The sequence below is a fragment of the Schistocerca americana genome, chromosome 1, assembly GCF_021461395.2.
Source record: "Schistocerca americana isolate TAMUIC-IGC-003095 chromosome 1, iqSchAmer2.1, whole genome shotgun sequence".
Classification (NCBI taxonomy): domain Eukaryota; kingdom Metazoa; phylum Arthropoda; class Insecta; order Orthoptera; family Acrididae; genus Schistocerca; species Schistocerca americana.
In genome coordinates this window covers 331,590,506-331,612,248 of record NC_060119.1, presented here as the reverse complement: position 1 = coordinate 331,612,248, position 21,743 = coordinate 331,590,506, and the positions used below count along the sequence as shown (strand labels likewise).

General features: G+C 42.0%; 1 protein-coding gene across 1 annotated transcript in view; it reads right to left on the bottom strand.

The window, feature by feature from the left end:
• LOC124547263 (forkhead box protein L1-like) overlaps positions 1-21,743 on the bottom strand; it is a 60,596-nt gene that overhangs the window by 3,225 nt on the left and 35,628 nt on the right. The window contains exons 2-3 of the mRNA XM_047125098.1: positions 6,829-7,111; positions 1,055-1,179 (exon numbers count right to left, since the gene is read on the bottom strand). Of these exons, the coding sequence (XP_046981054.1) occupies positions 1,055-1,179; positions 6,829-7,111 (408 nt within the window). The remainder of the gene's footprint in view (positions 1-1,054; positions 1,180-6,828; positions 7,112-21,743) is intronic.

The window sequence follows — 21,743 nt, the reverse complement described above, 5'->3', positions numbered from 1 at the left end:
ATTTTAATCTATTTTGTCGCTACCAGTTTCAACGCTTCATTGCGTTGAAACTGGTAGCGACAAAATAAAATAAAATCACAAGGACGGCTGCGTTTTTATTTTTTGTCACGATAGTAAACGGCAGTCGTCCCAGAGACCTCCAGCTAAGAGGATACACATACAAAAATGGATGCAAGTTGTCAACAAGGCAAAGTGCAAGCTGCTTGTGGCTCCATAATGATGTGGGCCATATCTACCTGGAATGGCTAGGGTCCTCTGGTCCAACTCAATCGATCCTTGGTTATGTTCTGTTACTTGCAGACCATTTGCAGCCATTCACTGATTTCATGTTCCCAAACAACAATGGAATTTTTATGGACGGCAATGTCCTATGCCAACGGGCCACAATTTTTCGCGATTGGTTTGAAGAACATTCTGCTCAATTCTCACGACTGATATCGCCAGCCAGATCGCCCGACATCAATCTCATTGAACATTCATGGGACGTAATCGAGAAGTCAGGTCGTGCATAAAATCTTGCACTGGCAACAGTTTCGAAATTGTGGACGGCTATAGAGGCAGCATTACTCAATATTTCTGCAGGGGACTTAACAGCCACTTGTTGAGTCCATGCCACGTCGAGCTGCTTCACTACTCCGGGCAAAAGAATGTCTCACATGATATTAATAGGTATCCCATGACTTTTGTCACCTCATTGGGAAGTTTCCAATGTGGAGGACGTGACTACAAATTCTGGGTTAAATAAAACTTATGCATTGAGAAACCAGGTAAGTGAGAATCCTCTGTAGGCGAGAAAAATTTCTTGACAGTATTATATCGATAATTCTTGCATTCATGTACTTAAGTTTAACGAAGGGAAGTACAGTTATAGCTCTTACTGATGTACTTGAAAACGAAAAGAGCGATAAATGTGGGTTCAGTTTGAGTGGTGTCCAGATCAAAGCAGGAGAGAAAGAAAGCTAGTATGAAGAATCAGTCACTAGAAGCTAGTAATTTCTCCAAATGCCTGGCAGTCCATAACTAGGAGCATTAACACCATAGAAGCCCAGCGGACCTGTGATTCGCCCGCGGCATTGTGTGCACTGGACGCCGCAGACCGGGATCTCCTGGTGCGCCTCCTGCGATAATTGCCTTGCTCGAACATGTCGGCCGCCGCTGGGTCCAGCGTCCAGTAGCTGCCTGCGGGAGAAAAATTTGGAAATCTGTGGTAAGTTCCTTTAGGACCAAACTGCTGAGGTCTTTGGTCCCTACGCTTACAATCTACTTAATCTAACTTAAACTAACTTACGCTAAGGACAACACACACACGCACACACACACACACACACACACACACACACACACACACACATACACACCATGCCCAAGGGAGGACTCGGAGCTCTGACGGGGGAGCCGCGCGAACCATGGCAAGGCGCCCAAGACCGCGTGGCTACCCCGTGCGACTTCCACGCACGGCTCTGCGTCAGTTTCGGAGCCACAATCTCACCTCTATTTGCACCGCTCCGACGCTGTCAAAGTGAAGTCCTCGACTGTGTTCTTTAAGTTTTGGAAACAGATGAAAAGCGGATGGAGCAAAGTCGGCACTGTATGGAGGATGATCGATGACAGTAAACACAAGGCGTAGGATTTTTGCAGATGTCGCAGAGGTCGTGTGATGGTGTGGCATTGTCATGCCAAAGGAGAAGGTGTTCTCTGTGTGGGCGAACTCTTAGAATTCGGAACTCGATTACAGCACGCTATGTCACACGCACCGACATACCGTACACACCGCCATGTTAGACACTACAATTCGGAGCCCTCTTGCGGCCGAAGGCTGCAAAAATGTAGACTTGAATAACAAAGATGTTTTATTTAAAAAGAATTAAGAGTTTTCACATAAAAAGTTGGGAGCATTACTTTTTAGCAAGCCCTCGTATGTACGCTTGCCAACGGTCTTGCCGCAGTGGTAACAGCGGTTTCCGCCAAATCACCGAAGTCAAGCGCTGTCGAGCTTGGAAGAGTCACCGTTCGGATCTGCTAAGTGCTGTTGGCAAGCGGGGTGCACGTAGCCCTTGTGAGGCCAAATGAGGAGCTACTTGATTGGGAAGTAGCAGCACCGGTCACGGAAACTGACAACGGCCGCGAGAGCGATGTGCTGACCACATGCTCGTCCGCATCCGGTGACGCCTTAGGTGTGAGGATGACATGGCGGTCGGTCAGACCGTTGGGCCTTCTACATCCGTTTGTACGGTGTTTGTCTGTTCATATTTAGGCTCAAGTCAGTTAAATTGTGGGAAACTTAGTCATAAAGTATCAATTATTACCCAGAAAAAATAAATTTAAGTGATTAAGTTTTTGTTTGTGTGCAGTCTTGGTACAAATTGAAATCAACGCCTCACAGTACAGTAGCATGCCGCCAGATGTGCAGTGCATCTCCTCTAGCGGCGTACTACGGTTCCCAGGCACGGGCATTTCAGCGTGCACCAAGATTGCAGAGATATAGCTACAAACAAACAAATGATAACGTACGTAACTTTATTCTTTTGAGATGATGGTTATAACTTTACGAATGTCCCTCATACTGTAGGGAGAATACAGGAAGTTTAGACCGAAATGGCTGCTACAGCGTAAGATATATTCGTTGTTAGAGTATGCAGTCAATTACTGTGAGAAGCGTACGGAACCCTGGATTGTTTCCTGGTCTGTAATGTCTCATTTGCCCATAAAGGTTTTGGAACAGCCGACAAAAATATCATTATTTTCTAAAAAGAACGCAGTAATAAAAAGGGTAAGTGAAAATCACTGTATCTTCCCAACAGAGAGATATTTGATCTGCTGACGCGCTAAGGTAATTAATTTGCAACAAAACTGCCACAGAATAGTATCAGCAAATTATCTGGGATGATTAAATATAAACTGTGTACTGGAATATCATACAGTCCGGAATTACCGCAACGTGTTGTAGTAGAGAGGCAGTTGATTGAGAGAAATTTAATTTTATCCGTTTTTCAAAGCCATTCTGCTTGAAATAATGAACGAAACTAAGAAAATGACGATAACAAAATTTTGTCTTCTACGTTCATACAGACACAGTCGATCATTTTCTGAACTAATGTGAATTCCAGCAGCGGGACTTCGGCCTATAATGAAGAGTCTGTTTAATTCCAGCAGATTGCAACAGACGTAATTAAATATACTTCTCATAATATTCGTACAGCATCAGTACATCCACTGTATGTCTGAATGTGCGGTCTGTTGGCTTGACTGTGTGGAGGATCTATGTAATTTAAAGTGAAAGCTGTAACGGAGTTATATTGTGCGAACGCATCCTTACGGTTGATCATGTATAACTTCAGTGTTTCCGGGCAGCTCAAATTAATTTATACACTCAAAGAAATGTAATAGTAATACAAGACAGGACATAAAATGATAGAAACCGGTGTTAATCAATGTAGACATTAACACTGATGTACGTTATCTTTTTCTCCCATAAATAATTACGGAGAGTACAGGATGATTACGAACGGATCGTGTTCGATTTAGTTTTATACTCACTATTTACAGAATTTAGACTTTGTAATCTATCTGGAACACTGTTTTAGTCTGCCCGGAACTCTGTTGTACGGTGTTATCGACCAACAGCGTTACAAGTTGGCGATAACTTTGTTGGGGCATTGTTTAGTGTTTATTCTGTGAAGTAACACTGGCGTTAGCGATTCATTTTTTTCAGATCAGGCTACGGGTGAAATACACTTCTGGTCATCAAAATTCCAACTGCTTATGGTACGTATACAGTATAGCAGAAGAATAAATGATTAAATTTGTAAATGATCGTACGATATACATTGCGCGAAATTTAGTATGTAGACTTTTAAATGAACACATCGCCATTCGAATGTTTTGTTGCTTATTTAATTTATAACTAAGGTTTCGGCATTTTATGCAATTTTCAAGTGATTGAGATAATGTCATTAACATATAATGCACAACCCAAGCTCAAAATTGGCCATAAATTAAGAAAAATATTGGTTCTTCATGAAATATGGGGAGCCAATATTGTTCTTAATTTATGGCCAATTTTGTGTTTGATGTCCTGCATATATGTTAATGACACAAACTCAGTCGCTTGAAAATGGCATAAAAGGCCGAAACCCGGGTCGTAATTAAATAAACAAGAAAACAGTCAAATGGCGGTGCGTTCATTAAAAAAAATGGTTCAAATGGCTCTGAGCACTATGGGACTTAACATCTATGGTCATCAGTCCCCTAGAACTTAGAACTACTTAAACCTAACTAACCTAAGGACAGCACACAACACCCAGCCATCACGAGGCAGAGAAAATTCCTGACCCCGGTTCATTAAAAAATTATTGCACGACTGTTGCTCAGTAAGATCAAAAACTGTTTAGTACCTACAGCTGGCCCTCCTCCCGGCAACAACAACGCCTCTAACCCAGCTAGGCATCGGGTCGAAAGGCGGCTGGATGACAGATACGGGTTCATCACTCCATGCTGTTTCCGCTCTATGCCAGTTTACATCAATCATTGTGCCTTATGAATGGTGGCATACAACTCTCTCGACAACCCATGACCACATGCTTTCCATGGGTGAGACATCTACAGAAGGTGCTGGCCATGACAAAAGTCGAAACCTTGTGTATTAAGCTAGGACTGGACAGTACGGGGAAAATGCGGTCTCGTGCTGTCTTCTTGAAAGATGTCAAGGAGACAGGAAAAAAAGGGTACAGCCACTGGCCTTAACACGCCAGAAAAAAGGCTGAAAAGACGATGTGGTGACACTCATTTTTTTAGCGTTGTCGTTGGGCGTGCTTGTCTGCTGCTGGGTCGATGGTAGCTGTACCAGTGGTTAATGTAGTGCTCCGGACATTGTCTTATGTTTTCTGTGTATGCTTGTCGTGCTGTAGACAAGACCATTTCCTGACGCAAGATACGTGACGTGCCTGTACAAGCTGCACGCATGGCTGAGTGAGCAATGTGTCCTCTCGAGTGATAGTCGCTTGGGGTCCTTAACTATGGCGCTCCTCAAACCATCGGTTCCATATTGGCATGACATTTACGGGTCCCCCAACCACATATTGGGATAACATTTACGGGTCCCCCAACCAACACGAGAAACAATACCGCAGAATGATAAAAAACAGCAGTCTCGGTAAGACACGCTCCAGCCATTGTTGGATTACGACATGTACTGGGACGTTTCTCCTTCTTACTCGGGGCGCGACATGATACTGTTACATTCAAACAAGATTCAAATTTGATTTCCGAAAGAGAAATGTTCTGCGTAATCTTTAGCAATGTACGGAATGTAGATGCTGCTATTCCTGCTTGCTTTAAGGTGTTATGCTGAAATGCTACTCATTTGCATACCTATAATACACTACTAGTCCACCTTTGTAGCCGACAAGGAGACACACGGCTGTCGGATTTTTGTAATTTTTTATATTTATGGTACGTAAAAATCAGAATTCAAATAAAGGTGTAGAAAATTAGTTCGATGAGACTCTCAAAAATTTTGGAGAAAAGTGACTTAGAAGTTCCGCGACCATGCTTAATATGCTAAAATGAGATGGATTTTTTCGACAAGCAGTGTGGCTTTGTGGTAGAGTGCTGCGTGGAGGGCCGGAGTTCGATTCCAGGCGGTATCAAATTTTTAAACTAAGGCGCATGTTCAACGAGCATTTCCGTGAAGCGTGGAATACATAAGACGCAGGAGACTGGTATTTGCTAAATCGACGCTCATTGCGGTCATTTTTTTTCTTTTTTTTTTTTTGTTTCGGTTCGAATACCTACACCATTAAAATGTAAAATTCATCAATACATGCTAATTGACAGATCCAACTCTCATTTCTATGAAAAATTCACATCTTCTTATTTCTAATTATCCACTGCATTCAAATTTCAGCCCTTATTGCAAACAGAAATTCTTAATAGCGGAACTTTTATAAAAGATTGATGACTTAAAAAATTATAAATTACATTTTGTTTATATCTTACGCTTGAGATAAATGCTCATTGAACGTGTACCTTCGGTCAACAATTTGATTCTACATGGACTCGAACCCTGGCTCCTCTTCTCAGCGACCAAGCACTATATCACAGGGCCACACTGCATCTTGAATAAAAATTTACCTTATATTGGCATGTTAATCATGACTGGAAAACTTTACAGTCTTTCTTTTTAAAGAATTTTTTGGAGTTACATCGATCTGCTTTGGGGGAGGTGTATTTGAGTTATGAACTTCACTTACCCTAAGTATAAAGAACTACAAAAATCCAGTTACGGTGTGATCCCCTTGTGAGAGTCAGCGCGGCTGCCTGCCTTGCGGAGGATCCGTCTTCGATTTCCGATACTGCCAGGGATTTTTCCTTAGTGAGAGGACTGATACGGGATGCACTCGGCGTTGTGGTGCTAACTGAGGAGCTACTCGACAGATTAGCAGCGGTCCCAAGCTCAAGAAACCCAACTACGACAGGGAGAGCGGTGTGGTGACCACTGCCCCTCCATACCGCATCCAATGGTGCCTTGGCCCAGGATGACACGGCGGCCGGTCGGACCGATCGCCCCGTCCAGGGCTTAAACTCAGATTTTTTTTTACTTTTTAGTACACTTCATATCAGTTTACGTTTGTTGGATTCCGTTTTCCTAGTGTTACAATTATAACGGTCAGCAGTGTAAGTTCCACCGATGAGATCTATTAGGTAATACCCTTGACTGCTCATTTATAGAACATGAATAAATCTAAATGATTTTTCAGAAGCCATTACGTCAGTGTGTGAAGCGATACTCCCATTGCATAGCAAACATAAACAAATGCTAATACGCACCTTTGCCACTGCTTGCACCCGCCTCCATGTCCCGGTCGCGTGGAACCTTGATGAAGCAGTCGTTTAGGCTTAAATTATGACGGATGGAGTTCTGCCAGCCTTGTCGGTTGTCCCGGTAGTATGGAAATCGCTCCATGATGAAGCGGTAAATGCCGCTCAAAGTGAGTTTTCGGCCCGGGGAAGAACTGATGGCCATGGCTATGAGTGCGATGTACGAGTATGGCGGCTTCTCTGGCTTTGGTTGTCGGCTTTCCGCTCTTGGCACAACGGGAAGACAGCTCCACTGCAACAGCAAGTGACGTGAATGAATATTTGCTGGATTTCGATATGTTTCTTACTTTGACATTAAACAAGACTCTACAGGAACAAAAAATTATAAAATACTCCATGATTACGTGTGAGTAATAATGAAATATAGTTACATTTTGGCTTAAAAAAGGGCCATTCTACTGTGAGAGCTACTTATCCGTTCACAGGATACGAGATGAAAAAGTTCTACATGATACAATGTCGCCAGTTTCGCTTACCAGCAAGTTATCCAAGATACCTAATTGTGACTCAAGCTTAGCATTCTCTGAGAGCCTTCATGTTTCCGTAGAAAATATGGACCATCTCTTGCATGGTTTACTTTAAGCGGCGGCTTTCAGCCATATGAATATATGTCAACTTTAAAGGAAATATAAATCAATAGTGCACACATATTGATGCTCGTAGCGATAGCAACAAACAGAAATCATACACTCAATGAATCTAAACATGGTGGATATATAGTGTATCCCAGGAGGAACGATCAGTACAGGGATATGACAGGAACGCCCTTTTGAAGCAAGAAACGTCATGAGGACATAAGCCCATTATGAACGGTTTCAGAAATAGAAAACGTTTAATGTATATTTATTATATGTGGCGCCCACGCGTGTGTGTTACCCACCCAACCTCTCTGACGTTTTATTCTAACCCAACCCACCTCGTTGCTTTCAACCTCTTTGCTCAGAATGTCTTTCTGCCATTAACTAGCCCGATGAACGTGCAGTTGTCCATGGTGTGTTAGTAGGGCGAGGAACTGAGAGTGTATCAGAGAGAAGCAGCAGTTATCTGTGTTTATATATGAGCTGGCTAAAATGCCAGACTTCTATACTTTTGAAAAATATGCAAATATTTTCGGCTTCTGCGATGGTAGTGTTCCTGCTGCTGCCGAATAATACCGCGACGATTTCTGACAGGTCGAATTCCTTATTGTAGAGTGTGTACCAAAGTTTACAGCACATTGATTGAAACAGGTATTCTTAAAAGATAACATTTTTCTTCTGAACGTGTAGTTCAGCAACCGGTGCAGGAACAGCAACAATAGTTGAAACGGTGCAGCATAGTCCTACACGCGGAAAACTTGTACCCATTTCACATACAGCATGTCCACTATATCCACAGTGGTTAATGGACAATCATCATTTCTTTCCATTAACAGCATTCACTGATGAAGCCTTGTTCACGCGGAATAGAAACAACAACACTCCTAATAACCATCGAAGCTCGCAGGAAAATCCACACGCTACAGTAGAAACAAATTTCCAAGTTCGTTCTTCGACCGATGTTTAGTGCGGTACGATTGGTAACATGTTGATAAGTCCCGTCGTCTTAGAAGAGCGAGTGAAGGTATAGAAGTACTCGTAATTTTTTTTTTTTTTTTTAAATTCGTTTGTTGAACACCCTTGAAACACGTATGTATTCAGTAGCAGCGATGGCGAGGCATGACAGAATCTCTGACCAGTGAGTTATTTATCGTTGCTAGTCTGCGGTTGACCGTGCGTGAGTGCAGTAGTTGTACGTAGCGAGTCGCGAGAGCATGTAGTTCAGTTGCGAGTTGCACTCAGTCAGTTATAGTAGAGCGCGGGCGACGGTAGCAGTTCGAGAGTAGTGTGTGAGGAGTCGGCGGGCGTCGACATGGGTCTCTGGTCACGATTCAGGACGAGGTATATTGTTTTAAAAGGTAATGAAGCAGCATTGCGCTCAGCTAATAATGTATGGTAATTGTAATTAATTTGTTCAAGAAATGCCCCAATAATGATTCTGTTTACAAAGCAATCGTTTTTTAAAAAAAAAGAATGATTCCAATTGAAACAATATTTCCTATGCTTTTCCTCCCTGAATCAATTTATCAGATTAATTATTGCACAGGGCCTAAGGTCAGCGATGCTGCCCTATTATTGTGGGTTTAAGGATTAATCTTCATTTCTTAATTTTTGTGTCGAGTTTACATTTGGGTCATTATTATTCTATAATTTTTGTGGGGAGCAAACATTTGGCTCGTTTTCATTATCATTGAGTTTTCTTTTATTTTTACTGGGAAGTCACACTTTGGCTCTATTTCGATTAACATTTAAATATTGTCTTTTCAAAATTTTTGTGGGGAGGTTACACCCTGAGGAAGTTCCTTTGACCACGCCCACTGCAACGTACATCCAGCCTGACGGAGCCGCTCCACATTTTACCACATGAGTGAGGGAACATCACAGCCACACCCTAATCTCTCGATTGCTCGTGGTAGTACAGTTAACTAGCCACCAAGATCGCCAGACCTTACGACATTAGATTTTAGTTTATGGGGTTGGATGAACTCTGAAGTGTACAAACGAAAGGTGAATAACCTGTACCTTCCACAGATCGAAGTGACATGATCCTCACGGATATGAAGTAACTCAGAAATATCTTAACCATGTTTTCATTTAACGGGTAATAACAAACTTGACACAAAACATGTAAATATACAATATACGAAGATACGTATGACAATTTTTGAAGCCGTTGTAAAGAGAAAATCAGTTTACAGTACTTATTCAAATAGGTAACATTACTATGCTCAAGACGTACAGAAGTCAGATTTTACGTAACATTCACATTATCTCGCATTATATCGATATACAAGTAGTCCCACCTAAACATTTCACCGCCAATATCTCTGACAGCACAATAGATGTTAACAAACGGCTTTCACGGTTATGAATGTACGGCAGCGGCTCACGGAAGTAAATACTAGGAGACATTCTAAACCGTATGCAAATTTAGGTCTCAACGCAAACTTACGTTTTTTTTTTTTTAATTGGACAACCCATATTAGTCCATACGCAATCAATAACACGAGGAATCAAAATAATAAGGTGTTGGTTGCATCGTAATACGAGAGTTGTCCAGAAAGTAAGTTCCGATCGGTCCTGAAATGGAAGCTACAGTGAAAACCAGAAACGTTTTGTTTGCAGCAGTTAGGTACACCTTCCACCTACTTCTCTACATAGCCGCCGCACCAACTTCGAGTTCTGTCGTAGTGTTGTATCAACTTTCCAATATCCTCGTCATAGAAAGCAGCCCCTGTGCTTTCGGCCAGTTATCTGCACTGGTCTGCAGCTCGTTGTTTGTGGAAAAATTTTGTCTTCATAGCCAGCGATTCTTGTGAGTAGAGATGAGACTCAGGGGGAGCCAATTACGGACTGTATTGTGGGTGATCAAACACATGTCATCGGAAACGCTGCAGGAGCGTCTTCATTGCCCCTACAGTGTGCGGCCGAGAACTGGCATGAAGAAGGAACTGCTCGACAGTTGTGTTATGTGGGCTGCATGACACAGGCGAAATCTCTAACCAGGCCCTCGTACTTGGCGGGAGACACTATTCCATACGCATCTTTACGTGCTCACTGTTCACTCAAAACTGAAAAGAGCGACGCGACACGATCGACGGGCATACTAGAGACACTGCCCAACACATCTGTGCAAAGCTTTACCCGATTTTCCCAGTGGTTTCCATTTCGCGACCGATCGGAACTTACTTTCTGGACAACCCTCGTACATCAGTTACACCCCTAGAAACTGGAACGCGAAGTTGATGCGTGAAATGAACGAAACGCGCCGCAATTGCGCTTCCCACGATGCAAGCGTGACCCCCATGTTGCTTCTGATTGACGGGCTAAGATGCGACAAACGCTGTACTTACATATTGCTATGCTCGCTGTTAGTACGTGGCCTGGGAAACATACACATCTCCTGTCACCCGTCATGAAAACAAGGACGCTGCTTACTCATACGTGCTTTATTGAACTTTTCGACAGTACTAAAATGGGCCTAACGGTAACGAAATACCGATAACCACCGACCAGAGTAAACAAAATTAATGGCTGTCAAAGGGTCGCACAGAAGGATACACAATGGTACAAGCCAGGTACAGGACATGTCACTCAGTATCTTTAATGACTACGACACAATTGAAACGTTGCAGATGGTGCAACGCATACATAAACGCACAGTAGTACCAGCAAAACCAATATACGTCTTCTCAGTAATGCGCAAAATGTACGCCGGTGTACAATCTCATGTTTCACAGCCGAAACGCTGCAACGTACGCTCGAAGAGATCGCCATTTACTTGGCGACATCGATGTGCGCGCTCCATCACGGATCCATTCACGGCTGTCAGTGTTCGTGGTGTCATTGCAGCATGTGCAGCGGTAATCCAGCTTTCACTTGTCGCCAGCGAAAAGACTCCAAGGGGGTGAGGTCTGGCAACCGTGCTCGAAATCCCTGAATGGGGCTGCCCCGTCCAATCTACCGATGTCAGGATTGTTGGTTTAGTGCCTGTCGTGCCACCATAGTATTATGTACAGGCCCTCCATCACGTTGATACCACATTATTTGACACAAATGAAGGTGTAGGTCTTCCGTCAGTCCAAATAACGTATATCTCAAGAACCGCTCGCACTGTCGACCATTAAGAATGCCATCAATGAAATACAGGTCAGTGATGTGCTGTCTTACAGTACCACACCACACACTGACACTCCACTGACTTTGAAGTTCAACCTGGTGAATCCAGTGGGGGTTTCCTGGTGACCAGTAGTGCACATTGTAGAAGATGACTTTCCCATGGTTCGTAAACGTGGCCTCATTGGTAAACAGTACCGTACGCCGAAAGTTATGCCCTTGCCGCGGAACTTACTGACAATATTCCAGGCAAATGTGAACGTCGTTGTCATTGCGACCTTGATGTAGCGCCACGTAGTATGGGTGGACCTCCGCGTTTGCAAGATACGCATCACGCTGGTTTGAGGGATTCCTATCAGTCTCTCCATTTCTCGAATACTTGCATGAGGGTTTACTGCAGTGGCCGCCACAACAGCTGTCTCTGGTTCTTCAAGTGTTATGCCTTCACCCCGGATCCACCGCCCTGTCTCGCGAAGCCTTCTAACAATATTCATGAAGATAGCACAGATCGGATTACGTCTGTTAGTGTAGTGCTGGGCATACAACCGTGCTGCACGTCAGCCATTTTGGTGACATTCTCAGTAGAATAATATCATGTCAACCATTTCCTCATCTGTGAATACCATGTTATCCACAATATACATAAATGACCTTGTGGATGACATCGGAAGTTCACTGAGGCTTTTTGCAGCTGATGCTGTGGTATATCGAGAGGTTGTAACAATGGAAAATTGTACTGAAATACAGGAGGATCTGCAGCGAATTGACGCATGGTGCAGGGAATGGCAATTGAATCTCAATGTAGACAAGTGTAATGTGCTGCGAATACATAGAAAGAAAGATCCCTTATCATTTTGCTACAAAATAGCAGGTCAGCAACTGGAAGCAGTTAATTCCATAAATTATCTGGGAGTACGCATTAGGAGTGATTTAAAATGGAATGATCATATAAAGTTGATCGTCGGTAAAGCAGATGCCAGACTGAGATTCATTGGAAGAATCCTAAGGAAATGCAATCCGAAAACAAAGGAAGTAGGTTACAGTACGCTTGTTCGCCCACTGCTTGAATACTGCTCAGCAGTGTGGGATCCGTACCAGATAGGGTTGATAGAAGAGATAGAGAAGATCCAACGGAGAGTAGCGCGCTTCGTTACAGGATCATTTAGTAATCGCGGAAGCGTTACGGAGATGATATAGATAAACTCCAGTGGAAGATTCTGCAGGAGAGACGCTCAGTAGCTCGGTACGGGCTTTTGTTACAGTTTCGAGAACATACCTTCACCGAGGAGTCAAGCAGTATATTGCTCCCTCTTGCGTATATCTCGCGAAGAGACCATGAGGATAAAATCAGAGAGATTAGAGCCCACACAGAAGCATACCGACAATCCTTCTTTCCACGAACAATACGAGACTGGAATAGAAGGGAGAACCGATAGAGGTACTCAGGGTACCCTCCGCCACACACCGTCAGGTGGCTTGCGGAGTATGGATGTAGATGTAGATGTAAATGTAGAATGCCTAGAACGGATGGACACCAATTACAATATACAGTATGTCGGTGCCATGCATCTAAATGTATTTGCACACAGAACAGCCTGCTTCGTAGTAAGCCATTTCCACACACAGTGCCGATTGTGGCCCGTTCTTGCACACAACTGCAGAGGCGAAGTGTTGACCTCGGCAGTGTAATGGGGTGGCGTACACCAACTGACAGTGTTCCGTAGTCTGCATGCATTGTGGCAGGAATCCCTATTATTACTTTCTGCCCTCGGGATAACAGTGAAAGTAAGAATGTGTACGTCAATCATATCGCGATTACGAGCAATGTGCGGGTCCCGCTTGCATCGCAAGAAGTTCAATAGTGGTGCGTTTCGTTCATTTCACATGTCAGTTTCGTGTTCCAATTTTTGGGGATGTAATTGACGTATTACCATGCAACAAACGCCATTATTAATGAGAGTTCTCAAGTTATTGACTGCGTATGGAATAAAATGGGTTTTCCATTTTTTTTAAATGGTAAGTTTCTAACATGTGTGAGACTGGTTCTGCTCTGTCTTCCTACCACAGTGTTTTAGAAATTTGTGATGAGCATAGTTCAGAAGAGTACAGCAGTACGGAAAATGTAATCAGACAATGATCTCATGTTGGTTCCACTACACTCCCTGTATACGAAACATCAATGCTAACAGAAATAAGTGTATGGGTTCAAATGATTCAAATGGCTCTGAGCACTATGCGACTTAACTTCTGAGGTCATCAGTCGCCTAGAACTTAGAACTACTTAAACCTAACTAACCCAAGAAAATCACACACATACATTGCTCGAGGCAGGATTCGAACCTGCGACCAAGTGTATGAGGTCAGGCATAAATGTATGTTAGCAACAATGAAAATGTTAGATTTTGATTACCCAGGTTTACGTTTTACTCTAATGGTTGAGGCGTTGTCTAACTCAGTAAAAAATTACACTTTTTTTCAAGCATTGAATATTGGTCAGCCACTTGACGTAGTCCTTATTCTATTTATTTCTACTAGTTTGTATACTTTAATTTTAACTTGGTTAACTTTGTTAGTCATGATGATCTCTCCATTGGCAAAAGATTCCAGAATAGCCCCCCATTCGGATCTCCGGGAGGTGACTGCCAAGGGGGAGATTACCATGAGAAAAAGATTGAATAATCTACGAAACAGGGCGTGGAATGTCAGAAGCTTGAACGTGGTAGGGAAACTAGAAAATCTGAAAAGGGAAATGCAAAGGCTCAATCTAGATATAGTAGGGGTCAGTGAAGTGAAGTGGAAGGAAAACAAGTATTTCTGGTCAGATGAGTATCGGGTAATATCAACAGCAGCAGAAAATAGTATAACAGGTGTAGGATTCGTTATGAATAGGAAGGTAGGGCAGAGGGTGTGTTACTGTGAACAGTTCAGTGACCGGGTTGTTCTAATCAGAATCGACAGCAGACCAACACCGGCAACGATAGTTCAGGTATACATGCCGACGTCGCAAGCTGAAGCTAAACAGATAGAGAAAGTGTATGAGGATATTGAAAGGGTAATGCAGTATGTAAAGGGGGACGAAAATCTAATAGTCATGAGCGATTGGAATGCAGTTGTAGGGGAAGGAGTAGAAGAAAAGGTTACAGGAGAATATGGGCTTGGGACAAAGAATGAAAGAGGAGAAAGACTAATTGAGTTCTGTAACAAGTTTCAGCTAGTAATAGCGAATACCCTGTTCAAGAATCACAAGAGGAGGAGGTATACTTGGAAAAGGCCGGGAGATACGGGAAGATTTCAATTAGATTACATCATGGTCAGACAGAGATTCCGAAATCAGATACTGGATTGTAAGGCGTACCCAGGAGCAGATATAGACTCAGATCACAATATAGTAGTGATGAAGAGTAGGCTGAAGTTCAAGACATTAGTCAGGAAGAATAAATACGCAAAGAAGTGGGATACGGAAGTTTGAAGTTCTCTAACGCTATAGATACAGCAATAAGGAATAGCGCAGTAGGCAGTACAGTTGAAGAGGAATGGACATATCTAAAAAGGGCCATCACAGAAGTTGGGAAGGAAAACATAGGTACAAAGAAGGTAGCTGCGAAGAAACCATGGGTAACAGAAGAAATACTTCAGTTGATTGATGAAAGGAGGAAGTACAAACATGTTCCGGGAAAATCAGGAATACAGAAATACAAGTCTCTGAGGAATGAAATAAATAGGAAGTGCAGGGAAGCTAAGACGAAATGGCTGCAGGAAAAATGTGAAGACATCGAAAAAGATATGATTGTCGGAAGGACAGACTCAGCATACAGGAAAGTCAAAACAACCCTTGGTGACATTAAAAGCAACGGTGGCAACATTAAGAGTACAACGGGAATTCCACTGTTAAATGCAGAGGAGAGAGCAGATAGGTGGAAAGAATACATTGAAAGCCTCTATGAGGGTGAAGATTTGTCTGATGTGATAGAAGAAGAAACAGTAGTCGATTTAGAAGAGATAGGGGATCCAGTATCAGAATCGGAATTTAAAAGAGCTTTGGAAGACTTACGGTCAAATAAGGCAGAAGGGATTGATAACATTCTTCTAAAATCATTGGGGGAAGTGGCAACAAAACGATTATTCATGTTGGTGTGTAGAATATACGTATGAGTCTGGCGACATACCATCTGACTTTCGGAAAAGCATCATCCATACAATTCCGAAGACGGCAAGAGCTGACAAGTGCGAGAATTATCGCCCAATCAGCTTAACAGCTCATGCATCGAAGCTGGTTACAAGAATAATATACAGAAGAAAGGAAAAGAAAATTGAGAATGCGCTAGGTGACGATCAGTTTGGCTTTAGGAAAAGTAAAGGGACGAGAGAGGCAATTCTGACGTTACGACAAACAATGGAAGCAAGGCTAAAGAAAAATCAAGACACTTTCATAGGATTTGTCGACCTGGAAAAAGCGTTCGACAATATAAAATGGTGCAAGCTGTTCGAGATTCTGAAAAAAAGTAGGGGTAAGCTATAGGGAGAGACGGGTCATATACAATATGTACAACAACCAAGAGGGAATAATAAGAGTGGACGATCAAGAACGAAGTGCTCGTATTAAGAAGGCTGTAAGACAAGGCTGTAGCCTTTCGCCCCTACTCTTCAATCTGTACATCGAGGAAGCAATGAGGGAAATAAAAGAAAGGTTCAGGAGTGGAATTAAAATACAAGGTGAAAGGATATCAATGATACGATTCGCTGATGACATTGCTATCCTGAGTGAAAGTGAAGAAGAATTAAATGATCTGCTGAACGGAATGAACAGTCTAATGAGTACACAGTATGGTTTGAGAGTAAATCGGAGAAAGACAAAGGTAACGAGAAGTAGTAGAAATGAGAACAGCGAGAAACTTAACATCAGGATTGATGGTCACGAAGTCAATGAAGTTATGGAATTCTGCTAACTAGGCAGTAAAATAACCAATGACGGTCGGAGCAAGGAGGACATCAAAAGCAGACTCGCTATGGCAAGAAAGGCATTTCTGGCCAAGAGAAGTCTACTAATATCAAATACCGGCCTTAATCTGAGGAAGAAATTTCTGAGGATGTACGTCTGGAGTACAGCATTGTATGGTAGTGAAACATGGACTGTGGGAAACCCGGAACAGAAGAGAATCGAAGCATTTGAGATGTGGTGCTATAGACGAATGTTGAAAATTAGGTGGACTGATAAGGTAAGGAATGAGGAGGTTCTACGCAGAATCGGAGAGGAAAGGAATATGTGGAAAACACTGATAAGGAGAAGGGACAGGATGATAGGACATCCGCTAAGACATGTGGGAATGACTCCCATGGTACTAGAGGGAGCTGTAGAGGGCAAAAACTGTAGGGGAAGACGTAGGGGAAGAGATGGGAATACGTCAAGCAAATAATTGAGGACGTAGGTTGCAAGTGCTACTCTGAGATGAAGAGGTTAGCACAGGAAAGGAATTCGTGGCGGGCCGCGTCAAACCAGTCAGTAGACTGATGACAAAAAAAAAAAAAAAAAAAAAATGGTTCAACTGGCTCTGAGTACTACGGGACTTAACAGCTGAGGTCATCAGTCCCCTAGAACTTAGAACTACTTAAACCTAACTAAACTAAGGACATCACACACATCCATGCTCGAGGCAGGATTCGAGCCTGCGACCGTAGCGGTCGCGCGGTTCCAGACTGAAGCGCCTAGAACTGCTCGGTCACTCTGGGCGGCTCCCTTAAGTGAAGACTATAATTTTTTAAGTACTGGTATTAATTTCTTTTTCTTATTTATTTAAATGTATTGTTTGGATTTTACACTTTGTACCGAAGATGAGGAGCTTTTCATATCAATTCTCTAATATTAATCTGAACCTTTTAGTTAATGACTTTACATTGCAATTTTCTTTCTGATCTATAAATTTTTCTAAAATTTTAAATGGCTTTACACATAATACAATCAATGCAATGTCTATATTCAATTATAGCAAATAGTAGTAGCATAAAAATATTCTTTTAGTAAACCCCACTGATATAAAATTTTTTAAAAAAATTCTCCATTAATAAACCACACAAATTTCAGAAATATTATAGCCACAAACAATGTTACATTTATTATTCTAAAAAAATATTATTCTAGTAGACAAAATGGTTTTTAAGAAATATTGCGTTGATAATCATGCATGAATAAAACGTTAAAATATTATGCTCATCGACAATAAATTAACTTTACAAAAATGTTGCTTATATATAGGTTTTTTTAAACATATTATTCTAACTAAGACTATAAGTACATAAAACATTACTTTACAGAAGACTCATGAAACAAAGGTTAGGAAAAACTGTTATACACTTCTTATTCAGACACATATACATACTGCATAGAGAGATGTAAATTGCATCAAATCGGTATAAATAATCAAAGTCCTATGTTAATGGTTGTGTTTTTTTCAGCTTTTTAAGTGTCTGACACAGATCTTTACCTAATTTTGACCAGTATTTTCATACGATGTCTACGAATGTTCTTGCATGAGGTTGGCGACGAATGTGTTTGCATAAAACTGAAGGACTTGTGTGAAATGTTTGTCGGTAAACGTTCGGGTGGGCAGCGTTATTCTTCGTCGATTTGTAACAGAATGTTGGCATAGTTTGGTGTTACAAATCACCATCCATCTCTTGCCCTTTGCGGCGCCTCCGCATCGTAGAACATCGTTGATCTCGTCCGTTCACGTCCCATATACATTTTCAGTTGTCGTCCGCCGCATCGTCATGGGCAGTTGACTGTTTCTTGCAGGAGGTTTGAGTACAAACATCTTTTCTTAGAATTTACTTTATGCCTAATTTACGCCCCTTAAGAAATTCTTTACATGATTCGAAGTCCTATCTCTGCGTTACAGTTCTAGTTTCTCTATCAGATTACAATCTGATCCTGATCTCTTAAGCTAATGAGACCCATTATGTGCATTATGTGTGGTGTCGTGGTGTGGCATGTTAGTATGTCATGCTATTAGATCATGATTTATGCGTTTCACCTCTGCAAGCTCTACATGCCACTAGAAGTTGCTGCATATAAAAATTTAAGGTACTTCTCATTTCTCTCTCTCTTCTTTTCCTCAGATTCCTGGTCACAACCTGTCTGAAACATACTTGAAGGCTTTATTGATATTACTTACTAATGCCTATAAGAGATTATTCATCATGCCTTTATAGGTTTTACATGATGAAATCCTAAACTTTTACCTATTCACAGTTCATCCTGTCTATACCAATTTGTTTGAGTGGTGGAACATCGTTCCTTAGGTCTCGAAGGTTCTTGCTCTTCCACTTATGTTTGACACTGTACAGCCGTGGCTCAAAGAGAAATGTAGTTCCCACGTTTATCACAGCTTGTCTTTGGTGCAGAAAATCCGCACCTGTTATGATGTTCACTGTTAATTTCAGTATAATAACGAAATTGGCTTCGATCTTTTGACCTTGGTAAGAAAGAGTTAACCTTGTTTGTTTATTGACATCCCCAGCATGAGTTTTGATGGGACGCTTCACTTTAATCTTTTACATTTTCAAGATCGGTAATTCTTCATTAACATTGCATTGGTTAAACAAGTTCTCTGAAATCGTTGTTTGCTCGTTTCCGCTGCCTGTGACTGCATTAAATGGGATTTCTGCTACCATGGCCTTCATAACCGGTTGAATTTCTATCGGTTGCTCTGTTCTTCCTCATCTCCCTGCATTGAAGCATCCTCTATTGAATCATACGTGAGTAGCTTCAAGATCTTTACCTTCAAATTCGAATCTTCTGCCTCTACCAGTATCTCTCTCTCTTCTACAGCTTCTTCTCCACATTTAATCTCGTCTTCCCTCAGCTCAACTACATCTGCCTCTTCTTTCTTCGTGGAAACTCTCAAATAATCCCATCTAAATGCCCTTATTACATCCCTGTATCTTCCATCATGGTACACATTCGGACCTGCGCCCAATTGTAATATATTTTCAACTTCCGTCAAATGTGCATTATCCTCCTGAAGTTCGTCTTCCCTGATCTTAGCCTCAAATAACTCCAAAATTATAATCACTCCGCCCCTATTCTCTTTTCCCGTTGTGCCTGCCTCTGGTAGTTCGTTTTCTTCGTGTTGTTGTTTTCCTGCCTTTACCTGATCCCTGCTTTCCTGTTTCCTGATTTACTACCTGTCGTGACAGAATATTTATTTTTCTCGACGGTACGTTATCCTCTTGGTATCGGCTCTCCCTAGTTTCAGTATTAAATAACTATGAAATGCTAATTACTTTGCCTTTTAACTCGACTTTCGTTATGCCTGCTTCATTTTGTCCTGGTAGTCCGTTTTTTGCGAAATATTCCCAATTAATTCCCGTCCAACCTGATGTTTGCGGTATCTCGACTTCTTTCGGTCCCTGCGGGTCTGTTCCTTCATCTTTCACCTCTCGTGTCAAAGTGTTTGTATTTTTCTTGTTACGCTGCTGGAGCATGCCAGGGTAGGTGTGCTGTTCTTCTTGGCTTGGGCGCTCTCTCGTCAGTTCGAACATTTATCGAGGTTTGGTGGCTTTATCTCAACGTCTTCTTTCCGTCATTCCTGTTGTTGTTCGACTTGTGAATACGGGTTTCGTTGCTGTAAATTTGTAGGCCTGTTTGTCCTCCAATAACCACTGCGATTGCCCTTATTCCCTCTGTAATAGTTATTGTCATTCCTGGGTGGATAACCGTTGCCATTTCTTGTCCTGTAAACATAACCGTTTCTTTGTTGGACTCTATTGTCACTTCTTGGCGCGAAGTTATCACGCGGTACGTAATAGCTGACATTCCTTCATGTGGTATCCGGTGCATTTCGCTGGCTTTCATTCACGTTTTCACGTAGGTTTCGCTTTTCTCTTGCCTCATTTTCTGAGAATATGAATTATAGTTCTCTTAAAATTCTTTTGAAGGCTTCCACGTCATTGCCTCCTCGCCCTACCAGTGACTGTTGGTATTTTAGTGGCAGCTTCAGGGTACACAATTTAATCAATTTTCCATCGATGTATGGCACATCCAAACACTGGTTTTTCTTTGCCATTGCTTCGAAAAATTGAACAGGCTCTTCTCTCCTGAATTTTCAAAGTATGGATTTTGTAACATATGTCACCCTATTTTGCGCTTCACTCGACCGATAGCGTGAGAGAAACTTATCTCTGAAATCTTCATATGATCGACATGTAGCTGCTACGTTTTGCGTCGTTTCTGCTACTGTTCCAGACATATGGGCACACATAAAGTCTAGTGTTTGTGTGCTAATGTCCTATGTTCTGCTAGTCCTACTCTGAATTGACCAATGAAGGTTCATGTTTGCAGTGAGTTTCCTTCACGGAAATGCTGAAGCTTCCTTACAGTGAGGAACTAATCGTTGTCCCTGTCACGTATTGGCTTGGTGTGTTGCCTGGCTAATCTTGCCATTTCATCATGTGGTCCGAATTGTTCCAAAAAGTATGCTTGTAGTACCTGACGTCTTTGTGGTGCCGACTGATCTTCAAAGCTTCCGAAACTTGCCTGTTCTGTTACCAGTGACCGGATATCACGTAATTCCTCTTCCGCCTTTGACTGGAATCGTATTTGCGTGAAATTCTTTTTCGTTCCTTTGGAAACTTCTTGCTTTTCCGATGGCGCTATTGACTCGGCATTTGTTAGAGAATCAGAGCTTGTATGATCTTCATCACTTCGCTCTTGTATAGTTGGCAACAGTTCTTCTCTGACCTTTTCGAATTAATTCTTCGTTTTCGCTTCTGTTCTCAAGATTCGAGTATCGTACCTCTTGAGAATCGCTTTCATGGTGCGTTTTTGCAACACATTATCTTCAACTAATTGTCGTGCTGTGCCCGCTGCTCGGCGTGTAATTACTTTAACTTGTTTGGTTACCTTCGCAGTTTCACCGTGAGTATCGTCACGTAATGCTTTGTTGTCATCACGTGATGTTTTGAAGTTGTCACGTAATGCATTAACTTTTATTTCGGTCTGGGCGTCGTCCCGCAATGTCTGCACGTCCACTTGGACCTTGTCAGTATCTGTTCTTAACTGCGAGTGACCTATTATTAAATTTTCCATCACATCTCGGAATTCTTTTGCCTCTCCTTCAACGTGATGTAATTGTTCTTTGACCTCTATGCTTTATATTTTAATTTCACGCAGTT